General features: G+C 42.6%; 2 protein-coding genes across 3 annotated transcripts; both read right to left on the minus strand.

The window, feature by feature from the left end:
- Nucleotides 1–409: 409 nt before the first annotated feature.
- On the minus strand, nt 410–10,875 carry pi4kb (phosphatidylinositol 4-kinase, catalytic, beta). 2 transcript variants are annotated; one of them, XM_035943014.2, is made up of 13 exons: nt 10,718–10,875; nt 6,694–7,342; nt 6,067–6,432; nt 5,637–5,678; nt 4,114–4,341; nt 3,398–3,625; nt 2,679–2,788; nt 2,475–2,579; nt 2,097–2,220; nt 1,753–2,018; nt 1,552–1,684; nt 1,262–1,382; nt 410–1,190 (listed from the first exon to the last, which is right to left on the minus strand). In XM_035943014.2, exons 2-13 carry the CDS (start codon nt 7,312–7,314, stop codon nt 1,009–1,011), a joined length of 2,526 nt encoding a protein of 841 aa, XP_035798907.2. In that variant the 5' UTR covers nt 7,315–7,342; nt 10,718–10,875; the 3' UTR covers nt 410–1,008. The 2 variants fall into 2 exon arrangements, with proteins under 2 accessions (XP_035798907.2, XP_023153932.2); XM_023298164.3 differs by lacking the exon at nt 5,637–5,678.
- Nucleotides 10,876–11,845: 970 nt separating this feature from the next.
- On the minus strand, nt 11,846–22,603 carry selenbp1 (selenium binding protein 1). The gene is made up of 12 exons (XM_023298243.3): nt 22,501–22,603; nt 20,590–20,643; nt 19,272–19,384; nt 17,833–18,018; nt 15,665–15,785; nt 15,404–15,586; nt 15,131–15,312; nt 14,578–14,656; nt 14,369–14,490; nt 14,194–14,286; nt 13,771–13,889; nt 11,846–13,550 (listed from the first exon to the last, which is right to left on the minus strand). The coding sequence occupies exons 1-12, from the start codon at nt 22,502–22,504 to the stop codon at nt 13,388–13,390; spliced, it is 1,419 nt and encodes a 472-aa protein (XP_023154011.2). The 5' UTR covers nt 22,505–22,603; the 3' UTR covers nt 11,846–13,387.
- Between the last annotated feature and the right edge of the window lie 1,443 nt (nt 22,604–24,046).

Genomic DNA, 24,046 nt, shown 5'->3' on the forward strand with positions numbered 1-24,046 from the left:
AGGCTTTAAATTAACCTCAAACCTGTGCACATAGAAAACAGGAGTGTGCACGTGACATGAGCTCAGAGCAGAAAACCATGTGAGTCTAATGATCAGGAGACCGTTTATCTGTCTCATTGTAATCTGGTCAAATTTTACATCATTCCCCTCATTATACTGATTTTTGTACAAAAAAAGTACAAAATTGCAGTTTTTTTTTCTTTAAGTTTCTAAGATATTTTTGTTCAGTCTCACATTTCAATGTGAGAAAAAAAAACTTGCTGAAAGCCGGTCAAAGGGCAGATTATAAAAAAGAAATTATCTAAGTATTTAAAGAATCAATCTAAAATTTCAAATATCCACATTTTATGACAAGTTGAAGATGATCTGAAATGAGGCCAGTAGTCGACCGGATGAATCGTGTCACGTGTGCAGATGAATCAAACACCACAGGTTTCATTTATTGAAGTGACTTTTCTGTTTCCATGAAAAGACTCGAACCTTCTAATGTCTGAACATCAAAGTTGGATTCTTCTTCTTCTACCAAACCTGCAGCAGTTTGCTTCAGTCTCAGAGTTAATTAAGATGTTAATTACCGACACTGACGCAGGTCTTCAGTAAAGCAATGAAATGAAACTGGAGCTGCAGGTCGACATTGGCTGGTTTTACTGGGTCAAACTGGTTCACACAATCTGCAGCCAAACATGAAGAAACACAAAGAGGTCCTTTAATCAGTCTGCTGCGGCTCAGAGACAATAAAAACCTGCCGCCGGCTGACGGTTCACAGTTCAAACTAAAACTGGGCTGCTCTCTGATTGGCTACGAGTCCGGCTTAGCAGCCAATCAGGGGCTTCTGCCCAAATATGGAAAAAGAAGAAGAGGAGGAACGAAAGGAGATGAAGAGAAAAACAGAAAATGGAATAACAATTAAATAAAAGAAGAAGGTGGAGTTTTAAAAGCTGGAGATCATCAGCTCCTCAGTGTACATATGTACACAAACACACACACACACACACACACACACACACGTCACATGATGCCGTTGGTCAGGTACTGGAAGCCATCGTAGAGTTTGGTGGTGAGTGACCTCATTGATCCATCGACCAGCTGATCGATCAGCAGCTGCAGCTGCTCCTCCGTCAGGCTCATGTGGAAACGCTCCTTCAGGCCTCGCATGGTGCTGGAGCCGTGGAAGCAGGGCAGCTGGGAGCCTGGGGCAGATAGGGAGGGCAGTTAGGGAGGGCAGTTAGGGAGGCAGTGCTGCAGCAGGTGGTGTACTCACCTTGTTGCATGATCTCCACGATCTGCAGCACTCGGTCCATGTGCTTCCTGGCTGCGATGAGACCCTGCAGCATCAGCATCTTATAGTAGTTAAACATGTCACCGTCTGGACCACCCATCACCTGACAGACCACACACAGGGTTAGAAACACCCACAGACAGACCGTCTTCTACAGAAGTGGTTCCCAACCTGTTTGGTTTGGACCCCAGGTTGGGAACCACTGTTCTGCAGGACAGGTACAGGACAGGTGTGAACTCTAAAGGTTAAATTCTTCAGCGTGTTAAACTCACGTCCACAAACTCTGAGGTCAGTTTGAAGGCCGACGTCTCGAAGCCGAGATTTTTGGGCGAGCTGGACAGGATGAAGCCGAAGTCGATGTGAATGATGTGTCCATCGGCGTCCAGCAGGATGTTACCGTTGTGCCTGAGAGGACGTAGACAGTTAAACACTGCTGGCTGGTCTGAGCGTGTGCAGCTCAGGTGACTCCTCACCTGTCTTTGACCTGCAGCAGGTAGCAGATGAGGCTGTATCCGGCGCAGCTCTGCACGAAGTTCCTCTGAGCAGACAGGAAGGCCTCGGTGGTCGGGGCACCGTGCTCCTGCAGGAAGTAGTCGAGCAGCGACAGCTGACTCTGCTTCTTCACCTGGTGCAGTGACACTGCGTTCACCACCGGCTCGATCATGCCGCTGTCCGCCGACAGAACCAGGATCTTATAGGGTTTGATCCAGAGAGGAACCCGCTCCTGCTCCCAGATCGACTGCAAAGAAACAGAGATGTGAGGTCAGAGGAGGAGTCGGCCGTCACTGTCATGTGACATGTGATGTCACAGTGTTACCTTGAGCTGCTGCAGGACCTGGAAGGCGAGAAGCTCCTGCCTCAGGTCATCACCACATTTAACAATGACTGACAGCAGCCTCCAGTTTGGAAGGTGACCATATGGAGAACCTTCTCTGATCCGCCTACAAACGCACAAATAATAACAATAACAATCACTGTCAGAATCTACAGTCACACATATTCAAACTTCAATCATAACTATATGCATTCTGTGCAGCTGATAGATATTTGTTCCCAGAGTTTGACCTGCAGGTTTCAGGTGTTTGTCAGGACACTGCAGTCTGGGAGGAGGCGCTGCCTTACAGACTAAACTGAGGGAAGTACAGGTGTGCAGGTGAAGCCCTGTCAGGTGACTAGGACAGGTGGAGTCACGTACCGGACCTTCTCCTCCCAGGGCTCCTTCAGGGCCACAGCTGAGGGGTCCTCAGGGTCCCGTTTGAAGGTGGTGGGAGCCTGAGCCAGCTGCTCAGACAGCCGACGCCTGAACACAAACACCAGGTCAGGAGTGTGTACTCTGTGTACTCTGAGTGTGTACTGTGTGTACTGTGTACTCTGAGTGTGTACTGTGTGTACTGGGTACCTTATGTCTCCTGCTGCGATGAACACTGGCTCTTTGCTCTCCAGGCTGGTGATGCTGTCCACTGAAAACTGACTGATGTTATCACAGCTGTTGGTGTGAACCTCTGGGAGCTGGAGGAGGATGGTGGAGGAACAGTCAGTCAGATTTATATCATCCATCTAACAACATGGAACTGGTGGTTCTATGACAGAACTGTGATGGTTCTGCTGGTTCTGAGCTGGAGTTCCACAAACACATTTAAATCAATAAGCTGAATTTGTTTAGATGTGACCAATCTAAATCCCTGATGTTACCAAATTCTATTCTCCATTTTATTTCCATATTTACGTGGTTTACTTTTATTGTGAAAGGTACAGCTACAGTAAATCCAATATGTTCTATCGTAGTTCAGTAGACTGAATATTTGTGCAAAGTTAGTTAATATTGTCACCAGTTAAATGATTCAAACAGCTGTAACATCTTAAGCTACATGTTTAATAATTTGAATATTGTTTTAATTCAGTCTGTTGGTTCATACAACACATCTGAAACCGATTTAACGAATTCAATAATTAAACTAATTCTAAGTAAGTTCATTTTACAGGTTTAAATGAGAAAGTGAAGAAGTCAGCGTTATTAATCTAAAACGCCCATGTATTAATTCTTAGCATCAACATATTACTGGGTGGAGCCACAGCTGTCATGGTAATGACATCACTGCTGTGTGGGCGGGGCCTCACCTCCACCTGCAGCTCTCCGATGTCGTCCACAGACCACGCCTCGTCGTCATTGTCGTAGTTTGGAACGACGGAAAAGCTTCCTGCTCGCTGCTCCGCCGTCATACCGCAGTCCGGCAGGTTCTCCACAGAACGCGTACTCCTGATCCGGTTCTCTGGGATCCGGATCGGAACGCTGGACGTCTCAAAGTTCTCGCACTCCAGAACCTCCACGTAGATCAAGTACGGAGCCTGAGGGTGCATTAGGGTGACAGCGCATTAGAAACATTCCCACAAGGTTCTCTGCAGGTTCTGATAATGCTTTAATGTTTGAAGAACGCTTTAAGGATATTTATCATTTCCAACACGACAGAAGGTTCTAATGTCAATGTTTAGGGAATGTTTGCAGGAAAAGTTTCTTATACGTTTTCGACTCTTATCGTTGTCCTCAGATGATTTTTAGAAAATGTTCCTGTAATGTGACATTTGCACAAAAACATGAGCAAAAAACACGAGACAAACTGGATCAAACATTTCTAAAAACAAATTAATGTAAAATACTAAAATGTTTAATGCTTAAAATGTGCAGGATTCCTTACAGAGGAGATTTGACGGTTTCAGCTGGATTTATTTCCTGTTCCATGAGTGAATGTCTGTGGCTGTTACTTGCAGTTTCAGTGTGTTGAACATGATTCTGATGAACTCTTCAGTCAGCGTTTCCTGTATTCGCTGAGACTCACCTTGTCCTTGGAGTTGAGCACCACAGCCTGGGTGTGCGGCACTCGGACCACGTGGTGGTCGAAGGCGGCGGTCGGCAGCCAGACTCTGGCCGGCAGCTTGTGGTTGAGCAGCGACAGCTCTGAGATCAGCCGCTGAGTTTTCTGCTCTTTGGTCGGCAGCGTCGCCAAACGCTTCCCGATGCCCATCAGAGACTTGATGAACTCCCTCTGAGGAGCCAGACGCACCGGCTGCAGGCACACACAGCGTCAGACAGGTGGAGGGGGCGGAGCCTCAGCTCAGGTGAGCTCAGAGACAGACAGGTAAAGCTGTGATGTTTGTGTGTCAGGTTTGAGCTCCTTTAAATCAGCTTTTTGACTGGTTTCTGTCCAGACTAAAAGAAGCTACATGTTCAAAAAGAGCTGCTTATAACTCTCTGCTGCAACAGTTTTCAGGAATAAAATCTTATATAGAATCAAAATTCACAGCGTGGCCTCATCGAAACCTGAGACTGAAGCAGCAGAATGACGTCTGAATGTCACAGCTGAAGACTAGAAGCTCTCAGAGGTCAGAAAGGAAGATATTTTTCAGAAGCACAAAAAAGTTTCAAGTACAAATTCTAAAGTGTGTAAATAAGTGCTTGTCTAAACAGAACGTAGAGCTGCAGGTTCTGTAAGCAGCACCGAGTATTCACTTTCTCTTTAACTAATTTTAACTCTTTCACGGACACTGAAATGTCATTTTTACTCTTTATTTAACCACAATATGAATGTATAGTTATTGGAAAACCACTGTGTGTTTTAGTTGACTCCCTTTTCTGTGTTTGGTGGGACGCTTTAAGTTTGGAAATATAATATTCTGATGCTCTTTTTCTATATGAAAATAAAAACAGGACCAAATTCTTTAGTATTCACAGAATCACCAGAAGAATCCGGTTTACAGAATCTGATTGTATATTTAGTAATTTCACGCTTTATTTAAACAGAAAACTGTACAGAGTTTGGTTGCCATCTGATTAAAACTGAATGTGAGAGTTGATGCTTTAATCTGATCTGTAATATTCACCAAGTGTTTTAAACATTTACAATATTTTAGGACTTTAATGCCACAATAACAACAACAACCAGTTTTATATGTAGTTTAGTTTCAACTAAATATGAGAGATTCTTGACTGGAGTTTGGTTAATATTCATCAATATTCATCATAAACGCTGAAGCATAAACTGGTATTAAATCAGCAGATACTTGAAGGACTCTGGTCATTTAGACGGACAAAGAAAGTAACAGTATTGATCATATTGATATCAGCAGCCTCACTGTTGATCAGACCTGACACACAAACAGTCAATAAATTAATCAATCAATGACAAGATGATCAGTGTGATCAGTCCACAACCAGAACCTCAAACAGCTGATTGGATCCAACAGAATCACAGTGGTTCAGTCCAAAGACGAGCAGCTCATCTGTGGACTGAACCAGAACCACAGCCTCCATCATTTCCCACAATGCACCCTGGAGGTCAGAACATGAAGCTGGTGGACTTACGGGACCAGAATCAAACTCCAGACTGTCGCTGGAGCTGCTGTCCTGAAGGTCAGAGAGAAGAAGCTGCTGAAGGACGTTCAGCTACCAGCCGATTATTGTTCGGACTGAAAATATATTAATTCTGTCACTGAGGATCAGTCAACTACAACCGGCTCATTTCTCACTAAAATAAAGTGATGTGTCATTCTGTGTCATATAGAACACATTCTGAAATATAATAATTGGTTGTTTCAGGTCTGATCAGATTGATTAATAAGGAAAGTTGGAACTAGCAGAACTGTGAGTGAGACGTCTGAACCGTCTACTTTGGCTTCTGGTCTGTTAAATCCTGACTTTAAACTGAACGTCTGTGAGCCCATCAGCTGCACAGGCTGCTGCAGACACACAGCTGAAACCTAGTTATGTGGGGCCCCTGAGGGCCGGCTGTTACCTCATCCTGGCTGCTCTCCACCTTCGGGTTGCTGGCTGTTCTCTTCAGGTTGCTGCTCAGACTGATGCTGACGGTGGCGTCCGACTTTGAGCGCTGATGCGTTCGTTTGGACGGCGACAGACCGTGGTCTCCTCCCAGTGGTCCAGAGCCGCCACCATGGGCCGCCGCCGGGCAGAACGGCGTCAGCGTCAGGGGATCCCTGCGGGCACGAGGCCCCGCCGGTTTGAGTTCATCAGACAGGATGAGTTTCCTCAGTTTGGTTCCTCGAGAGTGTCGCTGGGTGGAGATGTGCATGTCGGATGAGTAGGCGCCCAGCAGCCAGGCGCACTGCAGGCTGAAGGAGATGCTCTGTCTGCAACGGTGCACCTGCAGACAACCAGAAGGGCAGAACACAACCACACAATTAACAACACAGAACAAGAAACTCATTAAAAATAGACAATATGTGTTCTTTCTGATTTGTGTGTTTTGTCCTTCTGGGTCATCGCTAGAGTAACTGCAGGTGTTGCGGGTGTCCTAATGGTTGCTAAGAATTTAGAAAGCTATCTGATGGTCATGATCATGTGATGCAGCTGTAAGCTCCAGAGGAAGCCGCTAATTGGACACAGAGTTGGAGGCCACACCCACCACGTAGGGCTTGATGGCGTCGCCCACATCCTCGTCCATGTGGATGTACATATTGAGCAGCTGTGGCAGGTAGAAGTCCACGTCCTCGTGTGGGAAGCTGAACAACCGGTTGCCGATGTACGCCTGGACGCCGGGCTCCTTGGAGTTGTGCAGGTAGGAGATCGCCATGGAAACATCGAACAGCTTGGACTCAAACAGGCGCAGCAGCCACGACTGTTTGGAGGGGTTGTGTCTCTGCCGCCGTCGGGCACTCTTTACTGAGCCGGGCGCCGGGGCATCATGGTCGTCCTCCTCGCGGATTTTGGAGGGTTTGTCAGCGGCGGGCTCCGCCTCTAGCCCCGCCCCATTCTGCAGGTGGGTGACGTCACCCTCAACCTGCCGCAGCTTCACCTTCTGCAGCACCTCCTGACACGCCCGCTGAGCCACCTCAGCGTCGATCACCAGGCTGAGCTCGCTGGTGCCCTCGCTGATGACGCACAGAGGGGGGGTGGCGGCCTGGGGGGGGCCGCAGGAGGAGGGGGTGGAGGGTAGGGAGAGGGAGGGGGAGGACGAGACAGAGGGGGAGGGGCTGTTCTGGTCAGAGGGGATGGGGGAAACGTCAGGCTCCGCCTCCTCCATCATGGCCACTGGGAAGCTCCACCCACCTCCGCTGAAACAGAGGCCAAAGGTTTGGGTCAGGGTTAGTTAACTGTAGTTTTTTTACTGAAACATTTCATCAAACAATCAGAAATACCAGGAAAATGTAGATTTCTGTAAGTAAGAAACACAGACTCAGTGATTTTACCGTTATCACACTGACAAGAGCTGGAAAAAACTGAAAACCTGAACAAAAACTCTCAAAAAAAATCTAAATCTGTTCACCTGCAACACAAAAACTGCTTAACACGGGAGCTGCTAACAGCTGATAAGCAGCTTTATTACTGTCTATCAAAACAATATCAAACTCTACCACCATAAAACTTACATTCAGTTTCTGATACAGCACCAAATTCTAACATTTATCTGAGCGCACTTTACGTTAAAGTGTCAGAAAACTTCCAGAAACTAAACATAATCTGCATAAAACTGCCCAAACTACACCGCAGAAAACTAGTGAAAACCAAAGTGTCCAGGAACAGTTTATAAAATACCTCCATGAACCACACAGAGACAGGAGCTGCTGACAGACAATTCACATGTTTACACTGTGAAAATTGTCAATCAAAACAATCTAAGAGCCACCAAGAAATTCAGATGAAAAAATGCCAACAAAGTACGAAAAATATCCACAAACTTCAGAATAAATGGTTCATCAAAAATGATCTAAACCTATTAAAACTGACCATCCAAAACCAGAACAAAAACACATCTAAAATGCACAAATTGTACCAAAGAAAACTGAAGAAAGAACCAAAACCCCTTTCATACACCTGAGCAAAGACTGGCTAGAAAACTTCCAAAAACGGTCCAGGAACTTCTCACAAACTGAAAAATCTGCACAAAAACAGTCCAAATACAAGCAGATTTGAGTTGCTTTTATACAGTTTCTCACTAAACCTGGGTGTTTTTCACTGTGAAGAGGAATTTTTGACACCCACCAATATCATAAGAACTAAAATAGTGATTTCATATTTCACCAGTGTAGCTAATTGTAGCTTCATTTACTGAAACATAACAGACATGTTTGTTCATCTGATGGTCAGAAAAAACAGGTTTCTGTATATAAAGTAGCACACACTGTGTTTACTGATTATACTTACATATATGTTGTATATTTTTACCTCCCAAAAAGCCTCACTCTGAGCAGTAAACTGAGATTGTGAATCCTGTTGGACCCGATCTGAGAGCAGCAGAATAAAAGTATAAAAACTCTTTCTGGCCTGTGTGGATCCAAGAGAACCGAAGAATCGGACAGATTCCTGATGTTTAACAGATGAAATGATGAGCAGCTGGTTAAGTGACCATCATCGACCTGTAATCCACTGAGCAGATTACAGATTACAGCCTGCAGACACACAAATGTGAAGCTGATCTGAGATCTGCAGCTTTTCCATCTCTGTCGCTTATTTTTCTCAGAATCAGAATACAGAGAAGCAGATGGTTCAGAAACAGACTTAGATGACCTGAGGGAGCATCTGATCACTGATCTGGATCAAAGTTAGTACAAAAATATCCTGCAGCAAAATGTCATACTGTTATTATTCTGACAGATATTAAGATCCAAGTCAGGATTTTAGCACCAACAGTTGTTTTTTTCATTTCTTTTCCACTGAATCAAATAAAAAAACATGTGGAGAAGATAATTTTAACGTGATAAAGGTGCATTGTGATGCAATTAATCAATAAACAGCAGCAACTTTGACATATTGTTATTTGCTAATAGTTCAGTATTTCGCTGCCCCAATGGTAGCAGTTCAGTTTGGAACCTTTAATCCAGTTTTTATCAGTATATTAAATTCTTACTTACTAGAGGTTTGACCGACTTCTTTTGTTAACAAAATGCAAATATCTATGATGTCAATGTTCCAACATGAAAGTTTAATTTTACACGTTTAAGGTTCTGCTTCTGTGATTGAATCTTCCTGCAGAAGTTTTATGTTCAACACAGTAATAAAAGCAGAATAAAACTATTTTAATTATTGACAAAACAAAGGTAGAGTTTATGAGCTGATATAACATTTAAAAACAGTCCCGTGATGATAAGAAATATTCATTTATCTCTCACATGTACACCTTTCAGACTGAAGTTTGACAGTTTTACAAACAACTGATAATCAGCTAATCACTGTCATTGATGAGGCGATGAACACAGACTCTGATTTATCAGCTTGACTGATTCATTGATCACCTGATTGTTAAAGTGGCTTAATGATTAAATCAGCTGGCTGGTCAAACAGAAAATGAGTTATGATCAGAGGAAACCTGGGTTTCTGTTTTAACAAACTGACTCTGTTTGTTTCACCAACTAAATTGTTTTCTTGGTGAAACTGTAAATCACATGATACTATAAGGTGATTTCTTGCCTATAAATTCAGATTTTTTTTCAGCCTGTTGTTTTTCTGCTCAGGCTGTTTCTACGCTAGCATCCAGCTGTTCCACACCTGTCCGACATTTAACACCGGATACAGTCTGATGGACCCAAACACTCACTGAACAGAAGCCACAGACGCATTAATCCTCTTATTTAGCCGGTGCTAGCTTAGCACAAAGCTAGCTCAGAGACACGCACCGCTCCGTTAGCCAGCGTTAGCATTAGCAGCCAGTGACAGTTTAAAGTCAAGTAAAACAGACTGTTAGCTTCTTTAGCTGCAGCTCCTGTAAGTGTTACCAGAGAAGCTAACCGTTAGCTTTCATCACACATGACCATCCGACCGTGTTTAAAAAACACTAAAAGATCGTTTACAAAGAATCACAGTTTTATGAAGGTGTTTCTAAAAATCTCAAAGACTTTTATGTTCAATCGGATTAAACGTATTTGGTTCACTGACTGATAAAGAAGGTTTTTAGCTGGTTTATGAAAGTTGACAGTCTGCATAGTCTGTGCAGTTAGCCACTGGGCCGTTAGCTTTGTTTTGGTTCAGAAACAAGTTAAAACGTTTAATAAAACATGTTTTAGAGATTATTTATTTCCATCCAGAGGTTCAGAAGAGTCTCTGAGGAGTCTAGGGAGATTTTTTTAGAACAGCTGGAGAAGTTTAAAACGAACCTCGTGGTTTTAAAAGCAGCGAAGCTTTATAAACTTCTGTAAAAACGAGCATTTAGCTCTGTGGCTGTCTGCTGCTACATGAGAAACACGGTTCAGCTGCTGGTGGCTAACACTGACTCAGTTAGTTAGCCAGACACACAGTGATAACCAGCTAACTAACCATTAGCAGCGTTAGCTTCCAACTCCAGGCAGAGTTAATCCAGAAACACAGTTAGCATTAGCCAGTAGAAACCAAGCCAACTGTTGCCGCTCAGCAGATTATACAGCTGAATGCCAAGCTAACGTTAGCACAGGTGAGGGCTCCAGGTGCAGTGTCGTGTCCAGGTGTGTCGGTCTCACCTGCTTGCGGTTTAGCGGTTCTGAAATGATGCTTTAGGTACTGTTTGTCTCCTCCATTGATTCTGTCGGTTCTTCATTTCAGCTAACAGCCAGCAGGCGGCGCTGTTCTGCTTCTTCTTCTGCTGCTGTTTAGTCTGCAGGTCACTTCCGCTGCTGCGCCGCCACCTGCCGGAGGGGCGGAGTCACGCTTCATTTTCACAGTTTATTTATTATGATGTAAACTGATAAAACTGAACAAATTAACGAATCAGTTACTAAATGAATACAGAAATAAAACTGAACATAAACAGAACACGAGAAGATGGTTTGATTCGTTGTGTTTTCATGTATAAATCTGCAGACTTTAAGCTTTTTTTTTGTTGGATAAATGTAGAATATTAGTCTTATTTTTCTGCTGGACAGCACATTGTCTCAGTCACTATTGCTTTAACCCTTAGATGCATAAGTGCTACTTCAAGCTCTTTATCACTGATAATATCATATGAGAGGTGATGCACAAACTTGGTGGGACAGACAGTAGCAATAGCTGGAGGAAAAGAGTGGAAAAATGTTAACAAAATGGATGTTGACATTCTTCTATTGATGTTCTGTGTAATATTCTTCTTTTTCAATTATCAAAATGTACGTTAATCTGTTTTAAAGTCAAAAATAAACATATTTCAAACATGAAATCATTCTTGTGTGGACAAAAATATAGTACAAACAGTGATACAAATAATTATTCGCAACCAAAATGACAAACATGGCATGGAAACACATTGATTCTTATTCGAGTCATTTCTGACCCACTTATGGAAGAGTGTATGGTCCCATCACTGGTGCATCTAAGGGTTAAATGGACTCTATAAATATGACAGTGATTTTGATTAAAATAAATAAAAAAGACATTTTTAAAAATTTTCTGAAGATTAAAAGCTTCAGAAAAGGTTAATATGATTTTTGTTAAATTCTTTTTGCTGAACTCACACTGATTCAGTCAAACAATCCACAAGGTTACATGTTCATCAATTGAACCATTTCAAGTTGAAATAGGTGAAATTCAAACGATTTAAAGTTTTCAAAGTCCAAATATTCACAAACACCAAGTTCAGTTTAACAATGTGAAAAAATGAATCTTCAACCAACAAAAACAAAAGACAAAAGCTGCTGTTTTATTGTTTGTTGGGTGCTAAAGTCAGTATGAAGATGAGTTAAACGCAACAGATGTCATTTTAATGATAAATAATAAAATAATAAACAAATGATAAAAACACAGTGAGGATGAAGTCTGGTTTTAAGAACTCTTTGTGAAACATTTCAGGTTGATGCATGTGAACAAACACCACAAGGAAAATTTTCATCATTTGATCATTTATTGAACAAAAATATTAACCTATGTAGTGTTTTAAAAATGGTTAAAAACTGTTATATCTGAAGCTTTTTTGGAGGCGAATACTGAAGCTGTAGCCTAGAATAACTAAAATACATCAGCAACCTATTTCAGCAGCTGAGAATGCATTTACTGACTTTACTCTGATGCCCTCAGACATGACGCTCTTATTTTATCTTCTTTTATTACTAAGGCCAATTATTTGGCCTTTCAGTATTTATTTTGGAAACGTCAGTCTCTAGAATGCATTCACCTGAACAGTCAGAAAGTTGCTGGAAAAATGATGCAAACACAGAAAGAAGATTGCATTTTTATTTTAATATGAAACTACAGTTGGATAAGGAGAGAAAATAAAATCAGTCTAAAAATCGTATTTCTTACTCTAAACTGACGTCATGCTGATCTGCAGATTAATTAATCACTGTGATTAGTTTTAATTGATCAGGTCAATTCATTCTGAGAATCTGATTTATGAAAAACACAACTGGTTTATTCATCTGAAGATTTGTCATTTTTTTAATGAAAACTCTTTTTTATGTTTAGTTTTTTGCAGGTAACAGCAGCAGATATGTCCTGCAGCAGCGCCCCCTGTAGGCCGTAATCACCAGCTGCTCATCAAAACCACAGTTTATTCCATAGATCTGTTTATAGGTGCTGCTGTGTTTTTTCACCAGTAAAATATTATCGAACCCTCTTTGATTTTATTACAGGACATTTTAAACATTTATTTTTAGTAAAAAAGTCATTTAAGAACAACAAGAAGAATAAGAAAAAAAATTCCAAGTAAATGGAATATTTAATGCCTTTTATTCTTTATTCTGAAAAATTTCCTAAATCCTGTAATTTGTGTTTTTCCCATTAGTGATCAAAGTTTCCTTCAGCTGAAGTCATGATTCTCGGTGCTGTTTGTTGTTATTTAGCTTTTTTTGAAAAGGAATGTACAATCTTCTGTTGGATGTGACTATGTAAGGACGTGACTCTCACAGCAGTCATCACTTTTTATTCTCACATCGTGTATTTAAATGTGTTTGTGCTGTTTGTTCTGATTTAGATTTGTACATTATGAAGTAAGACAATAAACTTGCTTTAGTGTTTGATGCTGAAGTCAGAAAAGGACAGAAACAATTTCTACTTTCTGTTCTGTTTTCAGTAACTTCAGTCTGATCTGCGCTGAATATTCTGATTCATGCACATTATTCAGTTCAGATTTGCTGTGTTTGTGTGTTTAAAGGCGCCTGAGGAGGGAAAAAAAATCTGAAAACCGTGAGACGAAGTAAAAAGCAGCAGCTGAGGCGTCCTGTTCATAGCCAGATGTCGGAGGTACAGTCTCCACCAGGATACCTGAGCTCATGGGCCAGAGCCGGACCGTCGGGTTCTTTCCCAAAATCCACCAGAAAGTTCTCGTTCAGGGAGAGACCGCCGTTGACAGTGTCCACATCGATCTGCATCATCACCGAACCCTCTCTGAACCAAATACAACACAGGAAGAACCTCAGCACACAGTGTCTATGTGGACACTCACAGTTCCACTACACAGCAGAACTGTCAACATACTTTAATGTCAAACATACATAACTGAACAAACTGCAGCAGGACGACTACAGATTCTCCAGAGTCCAGATTCCAGGACCTGGACTCTGGACGCCCCCTGTGTCCTGACCTCTGCAGGCTCCCGGGTCAGTACCTGATCATGTCGGGGTAAAACTGTTTGTCCCAACCACTGAACAGAGACGTCGTCACATAAAGTCTGCGACCGTCCAAACTGAGCTGCAACATCTGAGGACTTCCAGGGATACGCTTCCCCTGAGAGACAGACAGACAGGTGAGAGAGATTTGAGAGAGAGAGGTGTGACAGACAGACAGACAGACAGACAGACAGACGATTCAAACGAAGACATGGGAGACAGTAGTATTACAGGTACGTGATCAAGTCCTTCTCCACCACCCTGGGATCATCTGTTGGGCCATATATCTTCAGACAGACAGACAGACACGTGAGACAGAGAGTTGACAGAGACGGAGGCGATTTAGACAGGTGAGAGAGAGACCGGTGACAGGGAAAGAGAGGACAGAGACAGACAGGTGGGCTGCATTCTGTCTGTCGTACCTGAATGATGCGGGGGCGGGGCTGCGGCTGGTTTTCTGGATCCTCCAGGATTTTGACTGGTCCGTCAGTAACAAGACTTCCTCCCAGGAACACCTGGAACAGACAGACAGGTGAGCAGTCTCACTCTGAGGTGTCACCTGTTTTACATCATCGGACAGGTGTATCAACGTCAGACCTGGCCGACCAATCGTGGGTTCCTCCGGTCTGTAATGTCATACTGTCTGATGTCACCGTGCAGCCAATTACTGAAGTAGAGGAAACGGTCGTCCAAAGAGATCAGGATGTCTGTGATGAGACCTGTGCAGACAGACAGGTGGCAGGTGAGACGGGTGAGACAGACAGGTGACAGGTACAATAGAAAGGTGTCAGGTGAGACAGACTCACCTGGCATCTCTGGCAGCATCCATCCCTCCACCTTCTTGCTAGGAACACTGATGACTTTCTCTGCAGCCCAGTCACCTTTCTGAGACAAGGATACCACACTGAGCCATGCTAACTGGGGAGCTAAAGGCTAACATCAAAAAGCTAACATAAAACACTGAGGTTACAGCAATGCTCTAATAGGAGCTATAGGCTAACATCATCATGCTAACAAGCTCACAGTGCTAACATGCTGGTCATCTTAGGTGAGCATGCAACCACTAGCTAATTAGCAGTAAACATTCTAAAAACAAAACGACTCTATGCCATCAGCAGCAGCAATTACTGATTTCAAGTTTTGATTAGTGGTCAGTTTGATCAATTGATTGATTAGTTTATACTGGCAGTATATTTTCTTCATGTGGTTCTGACCTGCTTCAGTCAAAGTTCTAATAAGAACAGATATAATGTTCAAGCTAATTTAGTCTTACAGCTCTTTATCACAAAGATGTAACTGATAAACTCTGAACATGCAGTGTAAGAACAACAGAGTCCATCAGAACCCTGCGGTACTGACAGGTGTTTTGTAGAACCTAAACACGGTTGACTTCAGAGCACATCCCACATATCCCTCGGTGGCACTTGGGTCGTGCAGGAACCGGACCTCCAGAGGAATGGCGCCGTCTTCACCCAGATCCAGCGTCTGCAGCTTCCTGTGGGTGGTCCAGTCCCAAACATGGAGGGAGCTGCCATAGAGGCCTGAAAGAAGAACCAGAGAACCCAGATGAAGTTCTCAGATTTCACCCTACAGTACCTGCTGGAACCCTGCCAGGATCAGAACCTTCCTCACCTTCTTTAACGTGAGCAGGGTCAAATCCATTGACCAGAGCTTTGGGCGCCCCCCACTCGGTGCTGATCATCACGTTGTGTCTCGGCTGGTACCAGAAGTCGTAGCCAAATGGCGCCGCCTCCCCCGGGTGCTCCCAGTTACCGAGAACCTCGAAGGTCTCACCATCCAGCAGAACGAACCCACCTGAGAACACAACGGTTCATGAGAACGTTGGCACCAGGTGAGTGTGTGTAGCTGTGTGTGTTGTCGCTGTTGTGTTACCTTTGCCGTTCCCCGCTGGGTCTCCCATGCAGCTGATCATGATCTGGCCGCTGCCCAGACAGTGGCTGGTGTGAGGATTCGCCAGACCGCACTTCCAGAACAGATCGACCGGCTCCACCATCTGAACACACAACAGGAACACAATAACAACAATAACACAATAACCAGACAACGATAATACAACAACAATGCAACAACACAAAAATTAACACAACAATAACACAACAGCGACTGACCAGAAGGCTAAACTACGAAATCAGATTAGTGTCAGCAGGCATATTGAAATTAAAGTCAGAGTTTTCAGTATCACAGAGGTGGCTCTCTTTTTACCTGCTAGATCTCCATGGTAACTGATGCTGTGCAGCTAGATCTCCATGGCAACTGATGCTGTGCAGCTAGATCTCCATGGTAACTGATGCTGTGCAGCTAGATCTCCATAGTAACTGATGCTATGGAGCTAGATCTCCATGGTAACTGATGCTATGGCACTAACCTGGTCCAGGTTGTGCTTAGATTTAGATTTACAGTTTAGATTAAACCAGATGGTTTCCTGATGATTCTCTGAGTGATTCAGATTCTCTGAGGGAAAATGTGTTGTCTGTAAACTTGTTGATCTGCACATTATCAAAACCACTGAATGCAATGATCAGTAAAATAAATATATTAACACAGGATTAACAGTTTTCTACCAGAATTCCTGTCCTGCATCATTTACAGCAGCAGCTTATTACCATCATAAATTTTTATATTGCTCATTTTTGTCCATTATATCAACCTGTTGACTGACACAGCCGCACACGATCATTTCCTTTATTAAAGAAGAGTCACGTGACAAGTTAAACTCCTCATTTTATGTGAACAGAGTCTGAAGCAGGAAGTCTGAGTTAACAAAGAAAGTTGCTAAAAACCTTCATGATACCCGTTAACTCCGACTGAGGAGACGACTTGCACACTTGCTTCCTAGTTCAGCCCTCAGGTCTTGGTACAGCGGGAACTCTGACCTCTGTGTCATTGACTGGAGTTTTCCTTGATTATTAACATGGTGGTTCCGGTTCTGTCCGGACACTTACTAGGATCAGAAACTTTGTGTTTCTAACTTCAGTCTGAATGATACTCTTCACTAATGGAAGCTGCAGGCTGTTTTAAGGAAAACTGAATCTTTGACTGATAGCGGGTTCCAACTGCAAAACTCATCCCTGTAGAACCTCCATCAGGGGAGATAAAGTTCCCAGGCCAGGGAACAGCGGGCTCAGACATGTTTATGTTCTGATTCATTTTTGGCCCACTGGTCCGACAGATTCTTGTGGTTTCACATCAACAGATGGTTTATTTGTCAGCTGAGTGTTTATCAGTCTGACCTCAAGATGAACCTCCTCCCTGTTTTTATTCAGTCTGTACAAGTCAGTTCTAGTTCTTACTGAACCCAAAGTCAGATTTATAACAGCTGAGCCCGACACATAAGAAACACAAAATACTCTGAACAGTGAGAAATGTTCATTTCTGGGAAAAAATCCAGAGTTCATCTAAAATGACAGTCTCTTATTAAACTGTATAAACTGACTGTGAAGCTGCAACAACAAACTCCGAAATTCAAGTGAAAGATGCTTCGAACTTGATTGTGGAGTCAAGTTGGTCACTGTGGTCGCTGCAGTTTCTCCTCATTCAGCATCATAAATTCATCCTGCAGCAGAATGACAGCATCAAACAGAACCAGAAGACTGACAGAACCCACAGAGTCCAGAGTCCTGATCCTAGCATCATGCAGCTCTATTTTTATGCTCTTTTTTTCTATTTTTATGTGAGACCAAAACCAGTCTGACGCCAGTCCAATACCAAGTTTAAAATCAGTCCTACAAAGGTCTGACATCAGTCCAAAACCAGCCTCAAAACTATGTCCAAACCCTGTCAGAAACTGATGCAATACCAGTTCTAAAACAAACCCTAAAACAAGTCTAAAACCAGGCAAAATCCAGCACCCTGACGTCTGCATCACCCTTTCTGAGCTCATGGGTGGATGTTATGGTGGAGGTGGGGTCATGGGCAACAGCAGCACTGCAGTAAATCATTAAGAGATGCGTTGGATTTGTGTTTCAGTGGGAGCAGCTGGTCATGTGACTGCAGTAGTGGACTGAACATGTGTCTTGGTAAAACTGCAGTGATGACGGTACCTTCTGCATTTTGGGCGCCCTGGGATTCGTCCCCACATCGACAACATAGATTCTGGAGGAGATCAGCGACGGCAGAATCAGACGGTTCCGTGTCTTAGAGGCGTCGCCAAAGCAGCTGCTACAGGCGTTCCAGCCGGAGTGATGCAGCTCGTCACGAAGGTTCGGCATCGGCAGCCGGTGGATCACCTGAACCAACATGTTTATATTTATGCAGGTAGAAATCACAAGAACATGTGGATCTGATTGATTCATAAGATGTTTAAAGAACACAGTTACAGAAAGATGTTCAAAAGTTCAAGACAGAAAAAATTAACACCTTAAAGGATAAGAAGAAGAGAAGGAAACGTATGAAGCAGCAGCAGGAAAAACCTGTTCGAAAGCAAAGATGTTCATTATCAATCAGCTGATTAATTCAGATGGGAATAAAATTGTCTAAAACAACTCCCATGCCAGTTTAAAACCAGTTTGAGACAAGCTCTAAACCTAGTCTGAAAACCAGTCTACAGGTCCTAAAACCAATTCAAAACAACCCCTATACCAGTCTGAAACCAGTCCAAAATCCAGTCTACAGCAAGGGTCAAGTCCAAAACCAGTCTATATGTCCTAAAGCCAGTCTAACACATATTATGATCCAGTCTTAAACCAGCCATGAAACCGGTCTAAAATAGGACCTAAAACCAGTCTACAACTAGCCCAAAAATAGTCTAAAGCAAGCTCTAAAATCAGTCTAAATCCGTCCCTAAAACTGTTCAAAACAGTTTAAAATAATCCCTAAACCAGTCCAAAATCAGCACCAAACCAATCTAAAAGCAGTCAATAACCCATGTAAAATCAGTCTAAAACTAACCCTAAAAACAATCTACAGAAAGTCTGAAACAAAATCCAAAACCAGTCTTCATGTCTTACAAGCAGTCTGACACCAGGTGTAAATCTAGTCAAAAAACAACCCCAAAACCAGCCCTAAACCTATTCTAAAATCCAATCCCTAAAACAGTCCAAAAATCAGATCCTGAAGTGGTTATAAAACCAGTCTAACACCTGTATAAACCAGTCCTAAGACCAGTCTAAAATAAGTTCTAAACAACCCCTAAACAAGTCTAAAACTAATCTAAAGGCAGTCCAAACCAGTATAAAAACTATCCCTAAGGCCAGTTCAACATCAGGTCCTAAAGCAGCCCTTAAACCAGTCTAGCACCTGTCAAAAACTTGTCTAAATCCAGTCCTAAAATCAGCACTAAAAGTATTCTAAAATCCAGTCCCTAAAGCAATCCAAAATCAGGTCCTAAAGCGGCCTTAAAACCAATCCAGAACCTGTCTAAAACCAGTCTTGAGGCCAGCCCTAAAACCAGTCCCAAACCAGTCTAAACCGGTCCAGGACCAATGATGGACCACAAAACAGTTTGAGCTGTAGGACCCAGCAGAGACTGGTCCGGGTCTACCTGACTGTAGGTCGGGGACTTTGGGTCAACGTCGACGGTGGCCAGGTAGTCGGGTTTCAGGATCTCTGTGCTTCGGTAGATGCAGGGCAGGTAGACGATCTCCTCCCGAGGACCTACAACCAGGAAAAAAGACACCAAATGGAACTGAGCCATCATTAATACACCTGTTGTTCCTTTACTGTGTTTTTTTTAATCTGCTGCTCAACATGTCTGACAAACATCATGAAAGCAGGAGAAACTCTGCACATGTCCATGAAATAAACATATCTGTGACAGGATGGTGTTTAACGTGGAGTCAGAGGATGAAGAGAATCTGCCTGTAGAATAAAACAGTAACGCTGAGAGGACCTGAACTACAAGCATGAATTATTAGTTTTAAACAGTTGCAGTGATTGTATTTATTACCCTGGCTGGTTTCCAGGATGTAATGTTTTATAAGATGATATAAAAACTTCATTGATGTTACTGCGTTCTGTTGGTCAGATAATCAGCAACTGGCATGATAGATAACTGAGGAGGAAGTGATAGCACTGCTTTTAGAAGTTTAAACATCAAGCAGTTCAGGAATTTCTGGAAGCTGTAAAATCTGTCCTCAGGCTTAAACCTCAGTTAAACCCGGTCTACAGCAGGTTAAATCTCAGGTGCGGTTTAACCAGAGGGCTGAACTACGAAGCGAGTTCAACATACCCAGACTTTCTTTGTGTAAATCAGCTCCACAAAAACTAGAACCTCAGAGTCAACGGGTATCATGAAGGTGTTTATCAACTTTCATTAATCACTCAGACTCTCTTCTTCAGACTCTGTTCACATAAAAGAAGGTGTTTAACTCATCTTCAGTAAATGGACCAATCATGTTCCTCCTACTGGAGTCAGCAGGTTGTTTTAATGGAGAACAACAAGGAATATTAAAATTTATGACGGTAAAAAGCTGCTGCTGTAAATGATGCAGGACAGGAATGCTGGTAGAAAACTGCTAATCATGTGTTAATATATTTGTTTTACTGATCAGTGCAGCTGAATATTTCTAACAGACAGCTCAGAGAGGATCTGAATCACTCAGAGAATCATCAGGAAACCATCTGGTTAAATCTAAACTGTGAGCACAACCTGGACTAAGATAGCGCTAAAGCATCAGTTACCATGGAGATCTGGCAGGTTAAAAGCGAGCCACCTTCATGATACTGAAATCTCTGACTTTCAGCTCAGCATACCTGCTGACACTAATCTGGCTTCGTAGTTCAGATCTCTGCGGTGGGGTTTCAGTGATCACGTGACTCTGAGATGAAGTTTTACTGAGTGAAATGATGATGTCACTCACCCTTCATGGCGTCCAGTGGGCTGCGGTATCCTGGTCCACATCCTGAACACTTGGCTGAGGAACAAAAGAGATCAACCTTCATCAGAAACCTCCAAAGAAACGTCCAGTAAGAGTCAGCAGCTCTTCAGTCCTGCATCACCTTTGACCCTCAGAAACATTCTGAAGCAAACGTCTGCTTCAAGTTAAATGCTGAATGTTCAGTAGGTTGCTGTAAAAGGCTGAGCTGACCTGGAGCTTCATGGTTCCTGCAGTGGAAACATTTTAACAACAGACCCAGAGCATTGAGACACTCAGACACTCAGATCTGAAGTTCTCAGGAGAACTAAGACAGAAAACGACCACAAAGAGACACAAAACAACCACAAAGAGTCATAAAACAACCACAAAGAGACAGAAAACCACTACAAAGAGACCCAAAACAATCTCAAAGGGACACAAAACAACCACAAAGAGTCAGAAAACAACCACAAAGAGACACAAAACAACCAAAAGGGGACACAAAACTACCACAGGGGCAGAAAAAAAATCACAATTAGACAGAAAACAACCACAAAGAGACACAAAACTACCACAAATAGACTAAAAACTACCACAAAGACACACAAAACTACCACAAAGACACACAAAACTACCACAAAGACACACAAAACTACCACAATGAGACACAAAATCACCACAAAGAGACACAAAACAACCAGAAAGAGAGTGAGGACAACCACAAAGAGACACAACACTACTTAGAGGTCACAGTCGTTGCCACTGTTAGTGAATAACCAGCTACAACCTTTATTACAGTTGCGTTGGTCACTGGACTGAAACCAGCTGCTGGTTTCTGAGACCTTTTCAGGTGTTTTGTAAAACTGAGTCCAGATCAGCTTGATCAACTCAGCAGAAACCAGTCTGGACTCTGTAATCTACGGAGACCAACGGGGGACAAAAGTCCACAAACTTCTAAATCTGCTGCAATAATAAACAAAGCAGCTCGAGACTAATGAGGACTCCTGAAGAGAAAGACATGCAGCCTTATGTAACACACACACACACACACACACACACACACACACACACACACACACACACGGATCGGTCAGTTGTTCTTTTGTTGTTCATTACTGATCTGTCAGTTTTACAGCTTCAATAATCAATAATATCAGTAATAAGGAAAGACTCTGATCAACTGCTGTAGATCAGGTTTAAAGCTTTTTATCAATAATCAGATTAATCAATACAAAAGATAGATTTTCAGGGATTTTCTATATTTCTTTTGTCTGATTTAATTTGGCTGCTACTTTCACAAACAAACATCCTGTTTTCTCGACTCTCCTTACATGACCTGCTAATAAAAGTGTTTCATCACATCCAGCTCCTAAAACCTCTAGAAACCACAGCAACGCTTCGGAGAGCTCTAGAAACACGTATGACCACGGCGGAAAACTTTTACTAGCAGCTGCTTTCATGTCTGACCAGTTTAAGCCGCATAGGTTACAGCAGCCAGACTTCACCAGACACACATAGATTTAAGCAGCAGTTTGTTTAAATATCACTAACTTGAGTTTGCTTGTGCAAACAGCAATAAAATGTGATGGAATGCAGATTAATTAGTCCGGAGCTGCACAGAAGCAGCTCCACAGTGGACTCAAACAAACAGAACAAAGGTCAGTAACAGCCTGAGAGCTGCAGCTCTGACCACCCAGACTCCAAAAGGAAAACACCAGATCTAAGCAGCTGATTGTTTAAAACACAAACTTGATTTTTATTTTGTGCAAACAGCCTGTAAAATGCAGTTTCATTAATTGTGAGCTGCAGAGAAGCAGCAACAGCTGAGCAGCCTGAGAGCTGCAGACCAACCAGACTCCACCAGAAAAACTCCAGATTTAAGCAGCTGCATCAGTGATGTAGAGATAAACTCACCCATGTCTGAGCTGCTGGTCCAATCCTGCAGGTCTGGACTCCCTCAGACCAGAACCACTGACATAACACCAGGGGGAGGAGCTACATGGGCTGTTTGTGAGGAGCCAGCCAATTAGAGAGGAGGGGTGGGCTATGTGTTAACCTTGATTTACTGTCAGACCTGAACAGCTACGTGGCTTTGACTGAACTTACCTGCAGCTGGTGTTAGAACTGGGTCACAGCTGGGTCAGAAACCCTAACCCTAACACATGGAGGCTGCAGATGGATGAGGAGCCACAAAACGGGTGAAGCATAAGACTAAAACCTGTAAAACCTGTTAAACGTTTAATCAAAGACACAGAAAAGCAGCAGCAGCAGCCTCCTGCTGGGTTGGAGGTTCTGGTTGGAAGAACATGGACCTTCCTGCTGGATGCTTTCCTCTGAACCACTGAACTCATCCAGAACCAGTAGCTGTGATGAAGTCAAACATCAGACAGATGTGATCAGTGTAAAGTTACAGTTTTAGTTGGACCAACAGTTTTTGTTGTTATTTTGGAAACAACACAAACAGGTGGCAGTGATGTTGTTAACGATAAACTTGGATTGGTTCTGTTTTTTTTTTTTTATAGAAAATGCCATGTTCAAAGTTATTCATACCCCTGAATTTCTTGCATTTTTTGTCTGTCACTTGTTTCTGTCATTTCCAGCCAGAAGAATTCACTCTGAATCTGAATTCATCTATGAAAACGAGTGCAGCTGTGTTTGAACAGCGTTGTGGTTCCAGCAGAGACGTTGGATAAGAAGCTGATAAGAATCTTCAACATCTCAGAGGAATCTGTGAGTCAAAGTTCAGTCAGCATGAAGCTTCAGTTACATAATGAAGAGTCTGTCAGCAGCACAAACACCTTCAGTTCTCAGTCACTCATCATCAGTCTTTTCTTAAAAACTGTCTAAATTCTCTGATTTCATCTTCTTCTGTGTGATTATTTTCTGGTTTCTTTTCTCTGTGACAGCAAACTGAAGATCCTGGGACTAAACAAGATATTTGAGGAAACTATGATCCACATTTTTCAACATTTTCTGACATTTTAGAGACAAACAGCCAATCAATGAATCCAGAAAATGACTATTAAATCCAAATTTTTGCAGCTCTTTAGAAGAACAGCTAAGAGTGATTTTTTATTAGCGATTAATTTTGCTCATTGTTTTGACTCTAAAGCGTCCATCAAAGTCTTAAAGGTGGTAAAAGCTGTTTAGTTTGAGCAACATTCAGAATCTCAGTGAACCATCAGAGCTGCAAACATTATTACATTAGTCAATATACAGATAATCAATAATCGTAGCCATTTTAGAGATCAAACTAAAATAATCTGTAGTTTCAGCTCCACCAGACTTCATGGGGATTTTTATAAAGTTCTTCTGTACGACACAAACATTCATCATCATCATCATCATCATCATCAGTGGACTCCACCTGCTCCAGACCAGCCAATCAGCACCCAGAACTGGACTTGTCATCGTTTGTGATGTTAATGTAAATTAATGCTGTTAGAACGATTCTTTCAGA

The sequence above is a fragment of the Amphiprion ocellaris genome, chromosome 9 (assembly GCF_022539595.1).
Source record: "Amphiprion ocellaris isolate individual 3 ecotype Okinawa chromosome 9, ASM2253959v1, whole genome shotgun sequence".
Lineage (NCBI taxonomy): Eukaryota > Metazoa > Chordata > Actinopteri > Pomacentridae > Amphiprion > Amphiprion ocellaris.